This window comes from Pelobates fuscus, chromosome 1 (assembly GCF_036172605.1).
Source record: "Pelobates fuscus isolate aPelFus1 chromosome 1, aPelFus1.pri, whole genome shotgun sequence".
In the NCBI taxonomy this organism is placed as follows: domain Eukaryota; kingdom Metazoa; phylum Chordata; class Amphibia; order Anura; family Pelobatidae; genus Pelobates; species Pelobates fuscus.
Genome location: NC_086317.1, coordinates 381,821,565 through 381,838,335, shown reverse-complemented (window position 1 = coordinate 381,838,335; position 16,771 = coordinate 381,821,565). Strand labels below are relative to the sequence as shown.

Sequence of the window (16,771 nt, the reverse complement as noted above, 5' to 3'; positions counted from 1 at the left end):
TTAACCTGGACAAAGTTTACTTTGCAATAATTCCATCATTATCCATCTTTCTAATGGTATATAGTAAAATCAGTTCTAATACAACTGTTACACTAACCTGAAAGTTCACTCTAAATATGAAATATTCATGTGGCTGTAAATATTAAAGATTAGAACAATCAAAAAGAATGAGTCTTTACATGTAAAAAATATTATTTAAATCAAGTCTTACTGACAAGTAATTTAAATTGTGATTTAAATTCTACTTAATTAAAATCAAATCCATGATTTGAAAACAATATTATACCATGAACTATAAAAATATATGATAATAGCTGACATTTCCTTTGTTTTAATTTCTCTATTGGAATAAACAGAACCCTATTCTGGTACAATGAAAAAGTAGACTTCAGTTTTCTGATTAGTTAAATTCTCACGTTTGGTTTCTTATAGTGAATCTCATAACTTTTTTTTTTTTTTTTATTCTTTATTTTATTTGATAACAGGCAAGCCTGTGTTGCCACAACAACGGTCACAAGCTTAATATAATCATATATTGACATACATGGCAAATGGAAAGTCAGCAGTTTTCTAATATTAATAAACAAATGGTTGATCTTATATAGTATGCGTGGCATAACAGTACATGCTATTATCAAAGTAAGACAAAATTGAGTTAATGCATGTCTATCTGTTACAGTTGGTATGTAGCATGAGAACTCTTCAGCTGATTGTCTGATGTTTACATGAACGTTAACATGATATTTGCTAAGACTATCAATTTGCTCTAAACAGTGCTGTACAGCACCTACCATAAAAACCTGTACCATAAAAACTTAAAATAAAACAACAAAAAAAACATTAATTCAAATCAAGGGCAAGGTTTACTTGATGTTGCTTAAGTTTAACGGTAAGCTATAAAGCAGGTATGCTATATGCATTGTGAGTAGCTATGATTGCACGCTTAGTAAGATGCAGGTTTCACAAGTCGGGGCGGCCCTCGATGTGAGTGCGCAGGTGGCAGGCCGATAGCCTGTGAGATATGTGCAGGGGGTAGCAGGCTGGTGTGGATAGCTAATTGGTGAGATTGCAGTAAGGGGGGGAGGGGTGAATTTCCCTGGATGTGTGTGAGTGGATCAGGAGTAAGGGGACCCCCTGTGCTTGCGGCCTAATTGTTGCACATGTATAGCACTGTGCTCGGCGTCGGATTGGGCCCCAGTTGCTGGGGCAAGTGTCGCTATGTGCGGGAGGTATGTGTGGCTCCGCCGCCCAAGTGGCCTGGGTGGTCACGGTGGCAGGGGGGGATTTGTGTTTGGTTGGACGTTATCCAGCGGCCACCGGGTGACCTAAGAGTGTGTGAGTGTAAGTGCCTCTGCGACCAGGGTGCAGCCTGATTGTGTCATCAAAAACATAAACATATATTCAAACCGTATATACAAACTTCCTACAGCAATAGGGCAAAATTATGAGAGATTGATGCAGCTCAGCCGGCCCGTTAGGGACGCTCAGGTAGTGTCTACTGTCTGTTCTGCGTGGGTTGAGCCTCTTGGAACGAAAGTCTCGGAGTTGGCTGGGTTCCACTCGTGTGGTCTGGAGGGTCTGTTCGGTTGCTGCAGAGAGTCCGGTGGAAAGCCCAAGGTAACGAGGCGTGTCTTCGCCTCCTGCAGGTCCGCTATGAGGTATGTGTTTTCTCCCTGAAGCACCTGGAGCTTGTGGGGCGAGCGCCCTTGGTATTTAATATTATGTGTGCGGAGTAGGGTGGTGAAAGGCCTCAGGGTTGAGCACCATGCTATAGTCCCTCTGGATAGGTCCGTGTAGAACGATAGGGCCATGTCCTCAAAGGGGTATGGTGTGTTTCCCCTGATGGCGGGCATAACTGCTACTTTATTCTGTCGGTTTTGAAATTTGACAATTAAGTCCCTGGGTGCCGCTGATGGAGCTGTCAGTGGTTTGGAGATTCTGAACATGCCGTCCAGACTTACTCCCTTGGCCTGCTTCGGCTGGAGTATTTTGCTTATAAGGCGCCTCATGAGGTGAGGAGTTTCCGATTCTGGGATTGACTCTACTATGCCTCTAATCTTTATGTTGTGGGCCCGGCGGGCAATGCCGCCATTTTCTGCTCCACCTTCAGGTGCTGTTGTTGCAGCGTTTTCACCTCCTGCTGGAGTGTGGTCACCGACCTCGAGTGGTTGCGGGAGTCTTGCTCCACAGTACCCATGCGGTTCGTTAGGCCTTGGATGTCTTTCCTCATGTCTGCCACATACGCCTGGATATTCCGGCGAAGCTCCGCCAGCAGCTACCTCATTTCTGCCTTCGTGACTGGGGCCGGCTCCGGATGCGATCTAGGCTGCACTGCCACCTGTGCTGCGGGCAAGCATGTCTCCTCAGGCTCCGAGAGTCGCTCGTCTGAGTCGTCGAAGTCATCAAGGTAGGCATCCATGTTGGGCTCCAGAGCGCCATGTGCTCGCCGCCATAGGTCCCCTATGCTGGTGCCCGGCCGGGGCAGAACTTGTTTTGGCTTTTTGTTTTTTCTGCCCATTGATGCTTTGTCTGCTACAGTGGATCAGTTTTGGTTGCCTTTTGGGGGGTAAAATAGTGGTTTTGTGTGCCGTTTGGGCAGTTAAATCTTGGAGATCTCAGAAGATGCGACCAGTCGTTTCGGCAGTTGGCTCCGCCCCCTCATAACTTTTTTCATGATTACTAAAAATGTTGATGTGGTTTCTATTGTAAATGATATTCAAAATCGTGCAAATCTGGGGGTGGGACCTGACCGCCAGGATGGCCGGACATGCTCCCCAACAGCTCTGACACAAGGGGACCAAAAACAATCAAAGCCTCTTGTTGAGTCCTGAGGCGGAAAGACAAGGCACTATGATTACCACAGAAAAGGACTCTACGCCAAAGTTTCCATGCGGTGTGGGCTGACAGAGCCTAAAGGACACAATGCTACCTGGCACCACATAGTTATATCACTCCTTGCCTGCACCAACTACTCTAATTTAGTACCCAGCGGTACATCTAAGTTGTATAACATGCTTTCTAACATATTCTTTATCTGTTTCTCCTCTGACTATCTCTCATGTTTATAAAATCATAAAATTGTGCTGGACCAATCTTTTACCCCAAATGCAATGTGATGCTATGCCTGAGGAATGCCGTTGGGGTACCTCAAGCCTGTTTGTATTAATCTTAAGCACTGCAAAAATACAAAATAAAAAAAAATAATTTAAAAAAAAATTTGCAAATCCCACCAGGAAACCCTAGGTATCAGGTTGTTTTTACCTTCTATCTCCTCCAAATCTTTGGGTTTCATCCAACGTGACTCCTTGGTCTGGGAGTTATAGTAGTAAGATTTGCCTGTGTCTGATTTAAACTCTTTCCACGAACACTGGGATAGAAGAAGCTGTAAAGAGAATCAACAGGAGAATAAGAGAAGCAGACTACAGTCTGAGCCACGGACTTGCTGATTTATTCATTTTTAACGACTGTCCCACTTTTACAACTTTGCACCACGTTTCTCAACACAGCAATTTACCCCAATGTGTTCTAGTTTAGTATTTACTATCATATTTAAAGCACTCAACACCCACCAGATCCAAAGTGCTACATTGCATCACTGAACAGATTTGTTTGGCAAATATGAAGTTGTATCGTATGCACATCTACAGGAATACAAATAATCTAGTTGCTAGACTCAAATGCATTAACTAACTTAAAACCTTTCGATTTATCTCGGTTTAACTTTAAGTATATCCTTAACGGTAGTGATTTATTGTACATATATGAGCCAGGTTTGATAATATGTTAACAATGAACATTGCCAAGAAGGGGAGTTGGTTACCCATTATAATAGCTATCTGCATTATCTTTATGTTAAACATGTTAAATTCAGGCAGCGTTGGCAAAGTCTTTTTACCTCTGTTTTAGATTTCAGATCATCTGGTTTCTCCCATGTGGACTGCTTGGTGTCAGTGTTGTAATAATAGGTTCGTCCATCTGGTGCCTTGTGCTCGGTCCAGAGGGACTTCTGTAAAAACAAGCACACTGGTCTTAAAATGGTATGGAAAACGAGTTTAAAATTTAAGGCCAGAGTAGCTGAAAAAGCATAGAATTTTTGCCAGTTCGGCTAATGTCACCTTACATTTGAAATTAACTTGGAACTCGCACTTTAGTAAATAAACGTTTACGTGTGTATCACAGCAGGGGTGCTCATTTAACTGGTTTTTGTTGTTGTTGTTTTTTTCTGATAAACAACCACCAAGAATCCATATTTCCCAAGTGAAAACTTATTTATTTGTTTTTATCTGAAACTCATACAATAAAAAAATGTAAAATGCTTAATTTCTGAAAATATACAGGTATTAAAGTACCCAGATCTTGTGATGTATGACCTATGGGGTACAAGTTACATAGGACGAGGCTCCCTGCTCTGCAGCATGATTTCCAAACCAGTCAGCCTTGATGTCCCAAAGGGAGGGTGGCGTGTTCACAAGGAGACAGACAGTGATTTACAATTACATGCTCAGTAATAACAGGGCACCTTCTCCAAATCCTAGCAACCAGTGCACCGAACTGTCTCTTACCTTACGGCACTGATCTCATTTACTATCAAACCGTGTCAATAGTTCAGGGAGAATGGGCTATTATCCAGTATTGATAAATAACAAAAAGGGTTGTTTTTTCTTTGTTTAGGAGGGTATATAGTAAAACAAATAGTAAGGTATAGAGATCAACCAGCATTATAAGATCTTCACAAATTTAACACAGGGAAATAGGAAGCTTCAGCCAAACCATGTATTTAGAAAACATAGCCTTTCCTACACTTTTTGCTAAAATTGCTATAAGGCTGCAAATTGCAATTCATAAGTATCTGGACAATACTAAGTTGTTATAGTTTTAGCTACGGATAATATATTTTTAAATAAATAGGATTCGATTCACATCATCAGCCTTAGTTTGATGATATTTTAATCCACAAACTGCATATTACTTACATCTCTTTTTATACATAATGCCTCTATTTTAGGCTACCACAAGAAACTAGATTAAATAATGACCAAATTATTTTTGTTTTATATTAAAGTATTAGAAAGTAGTTTCAAATACATTCATTTGATAACTTTGTGAAGCCTGCATCAGAATGGTATGCATACAGAAACGTATATTACATGGTGCGGCCATGACAGCCCTTTATGGCAATCGTTTACAGTCCATTTTCACTTTTAATCTTGTCTTTACAAAGTAAAGCACATGCTCAGCTGGGATAAGGTTGGATAATACACATTTTAGAAAAGAAAAAAAAAAGACTCCAAGGTTGTTCTTAATATACCACACAATTAATATGCCCCATTTCATTAACATATCCTATACTGCCAATAAAATGATGAGGGGTGGAGAGAATTTGTGGATCCCAGTGTGGTGTCTGTGTCACCATGACAACCTGAATTTTTCAAGCTCTGCACAGGCACATGTATCAACCTATTAGTATTTATCTGTGAATCTTCATTTTTTGTGAACAGAACTTGGAATTCAACACCAGCAACTTGTTCACACCTTACATTTTAATCTGTTCTGTATGTTTTGTTGCTAAGTAATGTTAAAAGGGCAGTCTGGGGGCGCGGAGCTTGACCGCCAAGAGGATAAGCCGCACATATCCAGAGAGCTCTGAGACAAAAGCTCATAAATAAGCTATTTTTGCAGCCTTGTTGCCCATATTTGAAGACTCTTACCTGTCTGAGTCGGAGCAATAATATTGTGGGCTTAAGTGGAGTGCATCCAGCGGCTGCGTCAGTCGTGCTTGGCAGATGTGGAGGGCAGGTGGCCTACAACTTGCTGGTGAGGGGGATACGGCTGATCCTGCCACCGACTACCTCTATTCCTGCGGCTCCAAGGGTCTCCTCATGTTGTCACTCCTCCCCCCTGCCGGTGGGAGTTATCACTGCATATATACCTGGGGCTACAGTGGATGCCTATCAGCATCCACAGTCAAGCTACATATATCGTGTATGTTGCAAAATGGCATATGCCATGTGCTCCCCCAAATCCCGAGAAACATTTTCTCCTTTCCTGGAAAGATTAGACAAGCTGTTGCTGGATTTCTGGTCCAAACTCGAGGGCCGACTAGTGGCATCTGAAGGTGAGCCGCAGATCCCTAACAAGCCTGTGTCCTTGATGCCAGGAAGCCCTCACAGTCAGACGGAGGTACACGCATTATATGGGCTGCAGGGGCTGAACAAGTCGGAAAGACCAAGGACGATCCGGTTGAGATGCATTCGTCACCTGTACCGACCCCAGTCTTGCAGAGGGAAACCTAGTCCTACTTTCTTCCAGCCGACTGGAGATTTTGTGGCAGAAACATCAGTGCAGCAGCATGCAACACTTCCAGCATGCACTTCCCTACCTGGGAACCCCTCTCCCTATGGGTCAAACTCCTATGGATCGCCCCACAAGTTGCAGGACTGTGCGTTACCATCCCAGGGTATAGGGTGACCAGACCTTACTAAATGGGCCTCGACCTTCAAGCACTCCAACCACTTAGGGCATTTCACTGTAGCTCCCAAAAATCTGCTTATGATTTGCCTTAATGCATGTGTTTTGAATGTTTTTTTTTTTCTATGCCTAACATGCTATTTCATTGTGGCCTATTTCAAACATGTTTACACAAAACAAAAATTAGGTATGAATACATTTTCGACTGAAGCCATCATATTCTTTACTCAATGTCATAAAATTGTAAACGTGTTAAGAAAGCCAATACCTCAATAAAATAAAGAAGTTAAAAAATAAAAAAAAGAGCAGTCTGAGGGATACTATAGCCGGTTGTAATAGTTATGGTGCCTAGAATCCTCAGGCACCCTCCTACAGTAAGGAGTCAAACTATTTAAAATTGACCTGGATCCCGTTGGAGCTGTCGTGCCTTACAATCTTTGAGATTTTGATAAAGAGTACGTTTCTTTTCAGGTTTAGAAATATACATTTTGTCCAACATTGCAAGGTATTCATTGGCAGAGTGTCAGCTGACACTGTCAGCAAATGAATGATGTCCAATTGGGGATAAAAATAATATTTCTAAAGTGGAATGGGAACTTATAAGAGGAATGTGACATCATATCTGCGGACAGTTTGATCAACTTGTCTCCCATATATAAAATGTTTGAGAGCACACATGATAGTCACATGTTATTAGAGATAGAAAACATCTGCGGAAATTTTATAAGATCAATAATGAACCTTTTTGGTGGTATCCTGAGCTTGCGTGCTGTCATCTGCAGCAATCTTCGGTATCTATTGACAAAAATAAAAAAGATTCAATAAAGGATAGACTCACCTAATTGTCAAGTGACAAAGATCAGCACCATTTTGGCCAGAAAGATGTCTTAAGGGGCATCTGTGTACTAAAACAGTAGTCCTAAATAGGATTAACGCATTATACTAATGGATATAATATTACTGGGAATCAGATCAAATAAACAGGCACTGATTTTACCATCTTCCATGCAAGGGGCAAATGTCAATACCAATTAATGGATAATAAACTGAATTAGCAAACTGGACTTTGGACTCTCTAAGCCCCATAACCACTACAGTTTACTGTAGTGATTGTGGTAAAAGGATGCACTCAATGATATATGTTTTAGTTTAAAAGTGCAGCAATGTTTTCTAAATTTTCTCCTCTGCAAGTGATCCCATTCAGAGCCAAATTCTCTTACACTGCATCTGATTTCCCATTTTAAAGGCAGCCAGCCACATCAGTTATGTACAAAAGAGATCTGAGAAGAGTTGTACAATCCAGGTCATAAGATTTATTAGAACCTCTTTTGGGTTCTTCCAATTATGATTTGCCAGTATTCAGTCCCTATCTATTATTTTATGAAGGTTCTCATAGTCCACTGTGAGAAATAAAAAGATTTGGGACTTTTACTATAGGTATTAATACTTAATGAAACCTCAATGGCACTGTATTCACTAAAGTGGGAGCTTCTAATTGTTTTTATTTTTGCCATAAATGAGAAGCAGCCAGTAAATCAGTCCACACAAGTCCTGCAGACAGGAGACAATGCTTACTGTACACTTTTGTACAGAACATCCAAAATATTTTTTAGATTACCGGTATCTTTCTCTTCCTAAGCCAATGAAGAGTATGATGAAAAGAAGCAGATAGTTTCGGCATTTGTGCATCAAGCAGGACCAAGATAATGTTTGTCTGATGCTCACATGCATTCATTATTGCACCTTAGCTGCTGAATAGTTCTTTAGACATGCAGATTTTCTGTCACACATGACTTCGTGTCACTTTAAAAATCATTTTAAAATGGGGGGGTGGAGTTGACTAGCGACTTGAGCAGACGTGCCTAGCTGAAGCTTGGTACTATCGAGCGGATTAAACATAGCTAAACTGGTGTTAGAGCATTTTATACTCGCAAAATCCCAATGGGGAAACAGGCAAAGAGAAACAAACACTTAAAAAGCCCCGGATCCCGAAATATCAGAGTATACATGCATGGAGGCCCACGGCGTGCAACATCCAAAATGGCGAACCCACAAGTAGAGGAATCATTCTCCGAGGAAGAACCCTCTCTGGATACACTAGATGATATCCCTACAGCCGGAGGCCTCTTGTCCTCAGACGAGGATGATCAATCCCCAGCTACCAAGAGTGATATTAAAGCGCTCCTGTGCAACATATGCAAGATGTTCCAAACTGACATCTCCATCCTGAGAGAAGAAATACATACCCTAACAGAACGAATCAAGGCCACAGAGGAAGAGGCAACATACCTCAAAGACAGTCATGCCTCAACTATCATGGAACAGAAGCGGCAAGCGGAAACTCAAGCAGCAATGGCACAAAAGTTAGCAGATGAGGAAGATCGCAGCCGATGTAGGAATATAAAAATCCAGGGTATCCCCGATACGGTGGTCCAGACGGAGATACTACAGTTCCTGAGACGTCTCTTTCAAAACCTGCTACTTCACAAGCAGGCTAAAATCCTAATCATAGATAATCTTTACAGAATACACACTAAATCCCAGCCATCACATCAGACCTCAAAAAAACGAACTGTAAAATTTGTCACGCACCTGGACAAAATGGCAGTTATGGCGGCGGTCCGAAATTCACCTACTCTGGTCTTTGAACAACACTCGTTGGCATTCTACTCAGACCTGTCCAGACCACCATGCTGTGGAGACAATCGCTACGTCCTATTACAAGCACCTTGCAGGATAAAAATATTCCTTACCGGTGGGGAACACCAAGAGCCCTTCAAGTCATAAAGGATGGGACAGTCCACAAGCTCTATTCGAGAGCAGAAGGGCCAAATGTTCTTGCCACCCTGGGTATTGCCATAAAAGATGACCCGACACCTGACAGGCAACAGAGACATTCCTGGAACGTTGCAAACATCATCCCCTTTGAACCAGCCGCAGGGCCCTCCACCAGAACAACTAACCCTGCCGATTAAACCAACAGAACTGTCCCCACATTGCATTGCTGCTGGGAGTCTCGCTCTCCATGTGAAATAATCTTGCATGATTCAAATAAGTTTTATAACTTCTAAGTTTCTTTTGGCTCCTTAATAATTTATCATTTGTTAGTTTTAATAGATAGTACTATACCAAACTTTGTTGCTGTCCTCCGGGATATTCCTCCAGATACCCACCCACGATTAGTTGGGGTGACCAATGTGACTGCCAACCCGGCTACGAAACAAGAGCATTCTACAACCACCACCCGACGATAAGTCTCATGAACCTAACACTGTCAGTTTAGTAGTAGTTGGTTTTAGGTCTCCTTTCAATACGACTTTTCTTTTCTTTTGATCACTGTGATTTGTAAAGCCTTCTAAACAGGGCACCACTATCCTCTGCAGGGGGAGAGTAAGTAGACATACAGACCAGTAGCTCCGACCCATAGGGCAACCACAGATTAAGAGCATTCTGATTTTCCCTATGCCACAAACTGATTATTAACCTGGAGATGTTGTCACAGTTGTTTTTAAGTTCACTTTCGTAACGCCTTTGAATTAGAATTTAATTTTAGTATCAGAGTAAGGCAAAACAGCTACCATATACTCAGACACTAAGAAATATGCACCTAGATGGGAGCAGTTGCTGAGAGGCTAGCAAGCCAGACCATAAGTATAGATATGCCTATCCCTCAGAGTATGACCAGCGATACCCAAGCACACGATCATATGAGGGCTTTTACCCAGTTGAGCTACCTAACTATTACTGGTACTAACCAGAATGGCACTACGCCTGTTTATAAATTTGCATATACCCTCAGGTTTCAGCCCCCCACCTAAAATAGAACGTGTTATTCCCGCTGACACTGGTACATGGTTAGATAACTCTGATGCACAGTTTAAGGGGCTGACTCCCCTACTGTACACCTATAAACCACCAGTGCCCTGCGTAATTCTTATAACAACTTTTAAGCAAATGGTTTCAAATAGGCACATCCACTGATGACCGATTTATACTTATTGCATAATTTACTTCTGTGGACCAGATAAACTACTTTAAAACGCCTTCAAACATAAATAACCGAGACAAAACGGATCCCCAGGCAACCCGAGCCGAGATGGGCAGAAAAATAAAGAAACAAAAACCGGACAAACCGAAGCCAGGCTCCAGCATCGGAGACTTATGGAGGCAGGAACATGGCGCCTCTATACCCAAGATGGCCGCCTACATGGGTGAGAGCTCCGATTTCTCGGACGACCAGCTCATGGAGCCCGAGGACTTTCACAGGCCATCCCTACAAGAGCCCAGCCAGAGACTGGTAACAACGAATACCAAACCGGACTCCGCACCGGTGACCAAGGCGGACATGCAGGAGCTACTAGCAGGCCTGCGGAGAGACCTCCAAGGGGACATGGCGGCCTTCCGCAAAGACTTGCAGGGCCTACACGGTCGGATGGGTATGGTGGAAAAAGACTCCCACGACACAAAGGCACAAATTACTCACCTGCTACAGGAGATCCAAACACTCCACAGAAACCACGCAGCCACGGAACTGAGATTCGCGGCAATAGAAGACTACAGGCGCAGCAACAATCTTAAGCTCAGAGGCCTTGCTGAAGAGATCCCGGACGCAGAAATACCGCACTGCGTGAGGAGGCTGTTGGCGGCAATACTCGCACCTAAACAGGCGAAGGGGGCGATGATTGCAGATGTGTTCCACATCCCGAAACCTTCAAAGGCACCCACCACGGCCCCACGGGACCTAATTGTCCGTTTTAACACTAAGCAAGACAAGGCTGCAGTACTGGGGGCACTCAAGGGAAAAAAAACCTACAACTTCGAGCACTCGAATCTCACCCTTTTCGCCGACTTATCGGGAAGCACCTTGGGGTGGCGCAGGACACTGCAGCCCTTCACTTCAATACTCAGAGCCAAGGACATCCCCTATCGTTGGCGGGGATCTCATGTTCTAACGGTCCTCCAGGCCGGCAACACATACCCTATCCGGGATCTCGAAGGAGCAGCGGCCATCTTGGAGACTCTGGGCCTTCCACGGGACGCACTCACAACCGGAGCAGCGAACGCCACAGCCCCGACACACAAGTGGGACCTGGCAGGAGCAGCCCCATTTGTGCCACGAAGACCCCACGACGAAAATTATAAGGCAGCCACTACCTAAACCCTGTACATTTACTCCAGTAGGAGGCCTCCTACCAACTTACTCATACAAAACCCAACCAGTTCCTGCTTAATTAAGGCGACAAAATCCCAAGCACCTAAGACTCTCTGCTAGCACACAATGTTAGCGGTTTTTGCATCATCTGGTGCCCCGTTGGCGACCTATGGCAAGTTGCTGATTAACAGACCTATTATCCAGAGCATTATATGCGCTTCCGTGGACTAGTAAGACGCTAACACTTTGCTCGCAGAACTGCTTACGCTGCCATACATGTCACTGTGCCTTCGCATAACCTCTATAAATGGGTACCACTACCGTGCCCCCATATTACCCATCGCACAGCAATAACGCCATAGGAAATCACAATACATACTTCTCACGTGTCCCCTAGCTCACAGCTCCGCTACACAGTGCGGGGACATGCCCGTAAGATATCTATGTCCATAAACATTTCATTTTAACTTTACCATTATATTTATACACTTTTCATCCCGCTGATGCTTACGTTTACTGGCTCTACATTTTAGGAAACCTTCTTTATCCTCTCCATTATGAGAGTAAATCTGAACAGGCAATTGTTTCTGGCCTTACGTTGCACTCAGACATGAACATCTAGTCTCTCGTAGCAATAAGGTTACTCAATAAGAGCCGCATGTATGTATATAACAGGACAGACTTCATTTATTTTTATTTTTTTTTATTTTTTTTTCACTGTGTTGGATGCAGGACGGCTCTTTATCGTCATAGCCATCTACCCTCGCCTTAGGGTCCTGACCAAACTACCGTTCCTTGCAGCCAACATCATTACTGTGTCACACAAGGTTAAATTTTGTAATAATGCATGTAAACTCACTCTGGCAACGCACCTGCTTACGCTCAAAGTTAATCATATAAGTTACTTTTTCTTTGTTACACCTAGCAAGCCTTCACAGGCATAACCCCTTAACTTTTCACCATTGCCTACCATGTATACTACTTATTGCTAAGCATACTATATTGGTTCAGACAGAATTGTTAAAATCCTAAATATAAAAATGTGCATGTATTACGGCCACTGTTTTCCATGTATACAACGTGTGCGCTGTTGTGGCGCTTGACCTAACCATGTACCTACCTGCACAACAAAAATAAAGAATTTAAATATAATTTACTTCTGTGTTTCTTCTCCACAACAAAAATAAAGAATTAAAAAAATAATAATAATAAATACACCTTCTAAAATTTCTAGCCAGATTGTTACCATATGTGGAGATGAATAGTCATCCCAATGTATTTATTTTAGTTAACCTTCTCTGATCTTACGGCTATGACATGAACATAGTGGTAAAAATAAAAAAAAATTGCAATAGAATACACACTTGGATAAAAAAAAAATATATATATATTTTGTTAAATACATCCATTACTCCACACATTTATTAGATGTTTCATTATAACAACACCTATATACATATATATAGCTACCTGTAGATAAACTTGCCATCCACTGTGGATGGAAAGTTCACACTAAAAGTCTTTACAGAGCAAAATATTCAGAAAGCATTGTAGATACTCACAGTGGTAGCTGGCTGAGTCACTGAGGCTGAAAAACATCAGGAAATACATACAAATATAAAAAAACAAATAGTAATAAAAACAAAGTTCAGAATGAGCAAAGCAATGGAAATAAGGGAAAGCAGGGAAAATCCCTATCATCACACCAATGGCACATTAACCCTTTCTTAACAGAGTACAAAGTTATTTATTTATTTACGCAAAATGTTTTAAACCAGGAAGAAAACATTGGAACGTCACTGGTTTTAAGAATAACTCTGTGAACAAAGGGTGTTTTACCAACTACTTCAAGGAGAGGGTTAAAGAACACATCAACAGGGTGCAAAACTAAACTAAACACAAATGAAAGGAGAAAAACACCCACATCACAAACTACAAATATTCACTGTGCTAAACTACAGGTTATCCTTTACTACTGCGGCCCTACCACACTCCCGCCATACCGGGATACTCACAGCTCACAGACTCTGCTCCTGGAGCAGCCGCCTGCCAAGAGAAAAATCAAAGTATTATTCATATTCTGGGGCACATGCTTGCGAGGATCAGAGAAAGGAGTGTCCGTAACACCACTTTAACACAGGTTAACAGCCGGGAACGGTCAATTCACACTATAAATTACAGTCAGTTGATTATGTCAACAGCACATACTGCCTTAATGTTTATCAGGTTGCTCCTGGCGAAATTACTCCTGGTAAAAAAAATGATAAACACATTGGGACTGGCCTGATCTGCACGTCAGAACTTGACAATTCTTCAGAGAAAAGAAAGCTCTAAAAATGATTATTCTGGTAACAAAGTATATGAGTTCTTTTTACATGCTTAGTATCTTTTCCCTGGTTCGTCAAAAATAAAAGCATAAATAAAGACAGGTCATCTACTAAATGTATCTGTGTTGGGGTCAAATCCTGCAAACGTTTGTGTTCCCCTGTTAAACATCTGTGTCCCTCCTATTTCGGGAATATAGATACTGTCATGGAATCTTTGCAATTTATCTTGAAGAATAGGATGGCTTATTGAAAGAGATCACATCCTACTAAGGGCCCTGCTATATTGTCATATAACCAATACATTGAATTAGTATTTATATTTTCCATTATCTGGTTTGGCCAAGAGTTTTATATGTTATTTTGCCAGTGAATGGCCCATATGTGTTACATGAAGGTAGCACACTTGTCACCAGACAGCACAAGTAAAAGGAGAAACACAGGACAAGCAGAAAGCACTGGATAACAAGTTACAACGCTGTACATATTTCATCAAAGAGCTTAACGTCATAGAAGCTACTCACTGTTGTAGTGCTGGTTGTTACGGCTGGAAGCATCATGGTGGGCATTAAGGGAGGCACCAGGGTTGGAAGCTTGACAAAAAAAGGCAATAGTATTTAATAGGAAATAATATTTTTGTTAAAGAAATGAAAACAAGTGACTGTAGTACAGGTACTTTTATCACATGCCAATCATCTTCTGTTGACTATTTGACACATCTACTAACTTGTACATTTATATTTACTATAACCATGTAATCCATGCTAGATATAACGCCAAGTTCCCATTCTATTAGTGGGAAACAAAAACATAACTCAAAATGTGAGTCAGGATCTGTGCCTGAAGAAGTGAGAGTTATTGTAAATTAATGCTTTGTGATGGTCCATATTAGCATGTTAAATAAGATGCCATTTTTGCAACTCAAAGGAACACTTCAAGCACCATAACAGCTACAGCTTAGTGTAGTTGCCACAATGACAGACGTGCCCTGGCTCTTTCCCAGCATAATTTGTCAAACTGTGTTTGCACTTTAGTGGGTCTGTGAGAAGCTGCACGCATACTCCTCCCACACTAGGATAAGATCTCCAATTAGAAGAGTCTCATTCTAGTGTATGTGGTCTGGTCTTATCCCACAAATGCTTGTGTACGCATTTTATTCACTCACCACATCACAGTTTAGTGAACCAGGATAAGGTTAGGATCTAAGATATGGGTCTCATTCAACACATTTTTTTGTCCCCATAGGCTTTCCGTAATGAGTATACTGCAACAAACAGATTAACCGATTTGCATTTCAGCTTTGTGGTCGCGCATGGCTCTAATCTTTCTGCTTAGAAAAGCAAGATATTCTTTTTGGCCGCGGGGACGTTCAGTAGCCACAGCCATCGCTAGTGCGATGTCGTCACTCGACCCTACCTTTCTAATTATAATATTATTTACATGTAGCACTGGTGTGTATACATGGTTTCTTTTATATATATATATATATATATATATATATATATATATATATATATATATATATATATATATATACACACGCACACAGAGGTGTAACTAGAAACCACAGGCCCCCGGTGAAAAAATTGCCCTGGGGCCCCCCCATACATCTCCCTCCTACCCCACACGTCCCCACTCCCCCCACACATGCAGTCAAACAGATACACACACAGAGACCCATACATACAGACACATGTAGAGACACACACACATACACTCATATACACACACACACACTCAGACAAACTTAAAGTTACAGACACACATATACACATTCAGACACACACACACACACACTTACAGACACACACAAATTATTAATATTAAATGTCCACCAAGTCTCCCTACCTGGAGAGCTGGCGTGGATCTGTCCCTGAGGTCCAGTGGGGCTTCAGTGCACCTCTTGGACCCCCCTTTGACAGGGGGAACACTGAAGGAGCGGCATCTAGGCGGCCCACGGTCGCAGGGGTTGTGGCTTCGGCCGGGCCCCCCTGCAGTGAGGGGCCCAGTCGCAGCTGCGACCCCTGCGACCGTGGTGGGTACACCACTGTGTATATATACATACATACATACATACATACACACACACACACACACACACACATATACATATACATAAATACTCCATGCCATGTGTAAATAATATTTTATATTATATTATAGGCTGAAACATTGGGGCTGTGGTCTCCACTCTCTCTACCATTAAATTTAAGATAACACTTGTAGGTTTATAGCATTTGCACCACTAACAATTTTGTTAGTATGAATATTTTTATTGTGTATATTTGGATAGGTCATTGTACACATTGGTGATATTATACTGATATCCAATATTAATATAATACATTATTAGTGCCAACTTTGCTATTTTGTACCAATAAATATTTTTGCATAATGACTTTGTTGTGCTGTGGTTTATTCTATACTCCATACTGTTATATGTTAGAATCTTAGCAGACTGTGGCTTGCTGTTGGGCTTTTCAATTTTTAAAGAAAGCCTGGAATTCAACTGCAGGTTCAACTCTTTCTCAAGTCACTAAAGTTAATCTTTCAACAAGCTTTTGATGGTATTTAATAGAAACTGAAATAGGAGACTGTATCTTTAAGATCTCTTAAAATAAACTCTCACTTTAGGAATTTTAGAAAGGTATAATTTCACTTTAAAGGGACACTATAGTCACCTGAACAACTACAGCTTAATGTAGTTGTTCAGGTATGATCTATAGCTCCCTGCAGGCAATCTGATGTAAACACTGTATTTTCAGAGAAAATACAGTGTTTACATTGATTGATAGGAATACCTCCAGTGGCCGTCACTCAGACGGCC

The 16,771-nt window shown here is 41.7% G+C and overlaps 1 protein-coding gene across 17 annotated transcripts in view; it reads right to left on the bottom strand.

Moving 5' to 3' along the window:
* Nucleotides 1-16,771, bottom strand: part of LOC134567371 (pre-mRNA-processing factor 40 homolog B-like) — a 94,497-nt gene that overhangs the window by 59,151 nt on the left and 18,575 nt on the right. For 14 of the 17 annotated variants that reach the window (XM_063426025.1, XM_063426022.1, XM_063426023.1 and 11 more), the window contains exons 4-9: nucleotides 14,469-14,537; nucleotides 13,636-13,666; nucleotides 13,183-13,208; nucleotides 7,210-7,263; nucleotides 3,896-4,006; nucleotides 3,262-3,382 (exon numbers count right to left, since the gene is read on the bottom strand). In XM_063426025.1, coding sequence (XP_063282095.1) covers nucleotides 3,262-3,382; nucleotides 3,896-4,006; nucleotides 7,210-7,263; nucleotides 13,183-13,208; nucleotides 13,636-13,666; nucleotides 14,469-14,537 — 412 coding nt within the window. The remainder of the gene's footprint in view (nucleotides 1-3,261; nucleotides 3,383-3,895; nucleotides 4,007-7,209; nucleotides 7,264-13,182; nucleotides 13,209-13,635; nucleotides 13,667-14,468; nucleotides 14,538-16,771) is intronic. The other 3 variants (XM_063426031.1, XM_063426030.1, XM_063426034.1) reach the window with 3 other exon arrangements.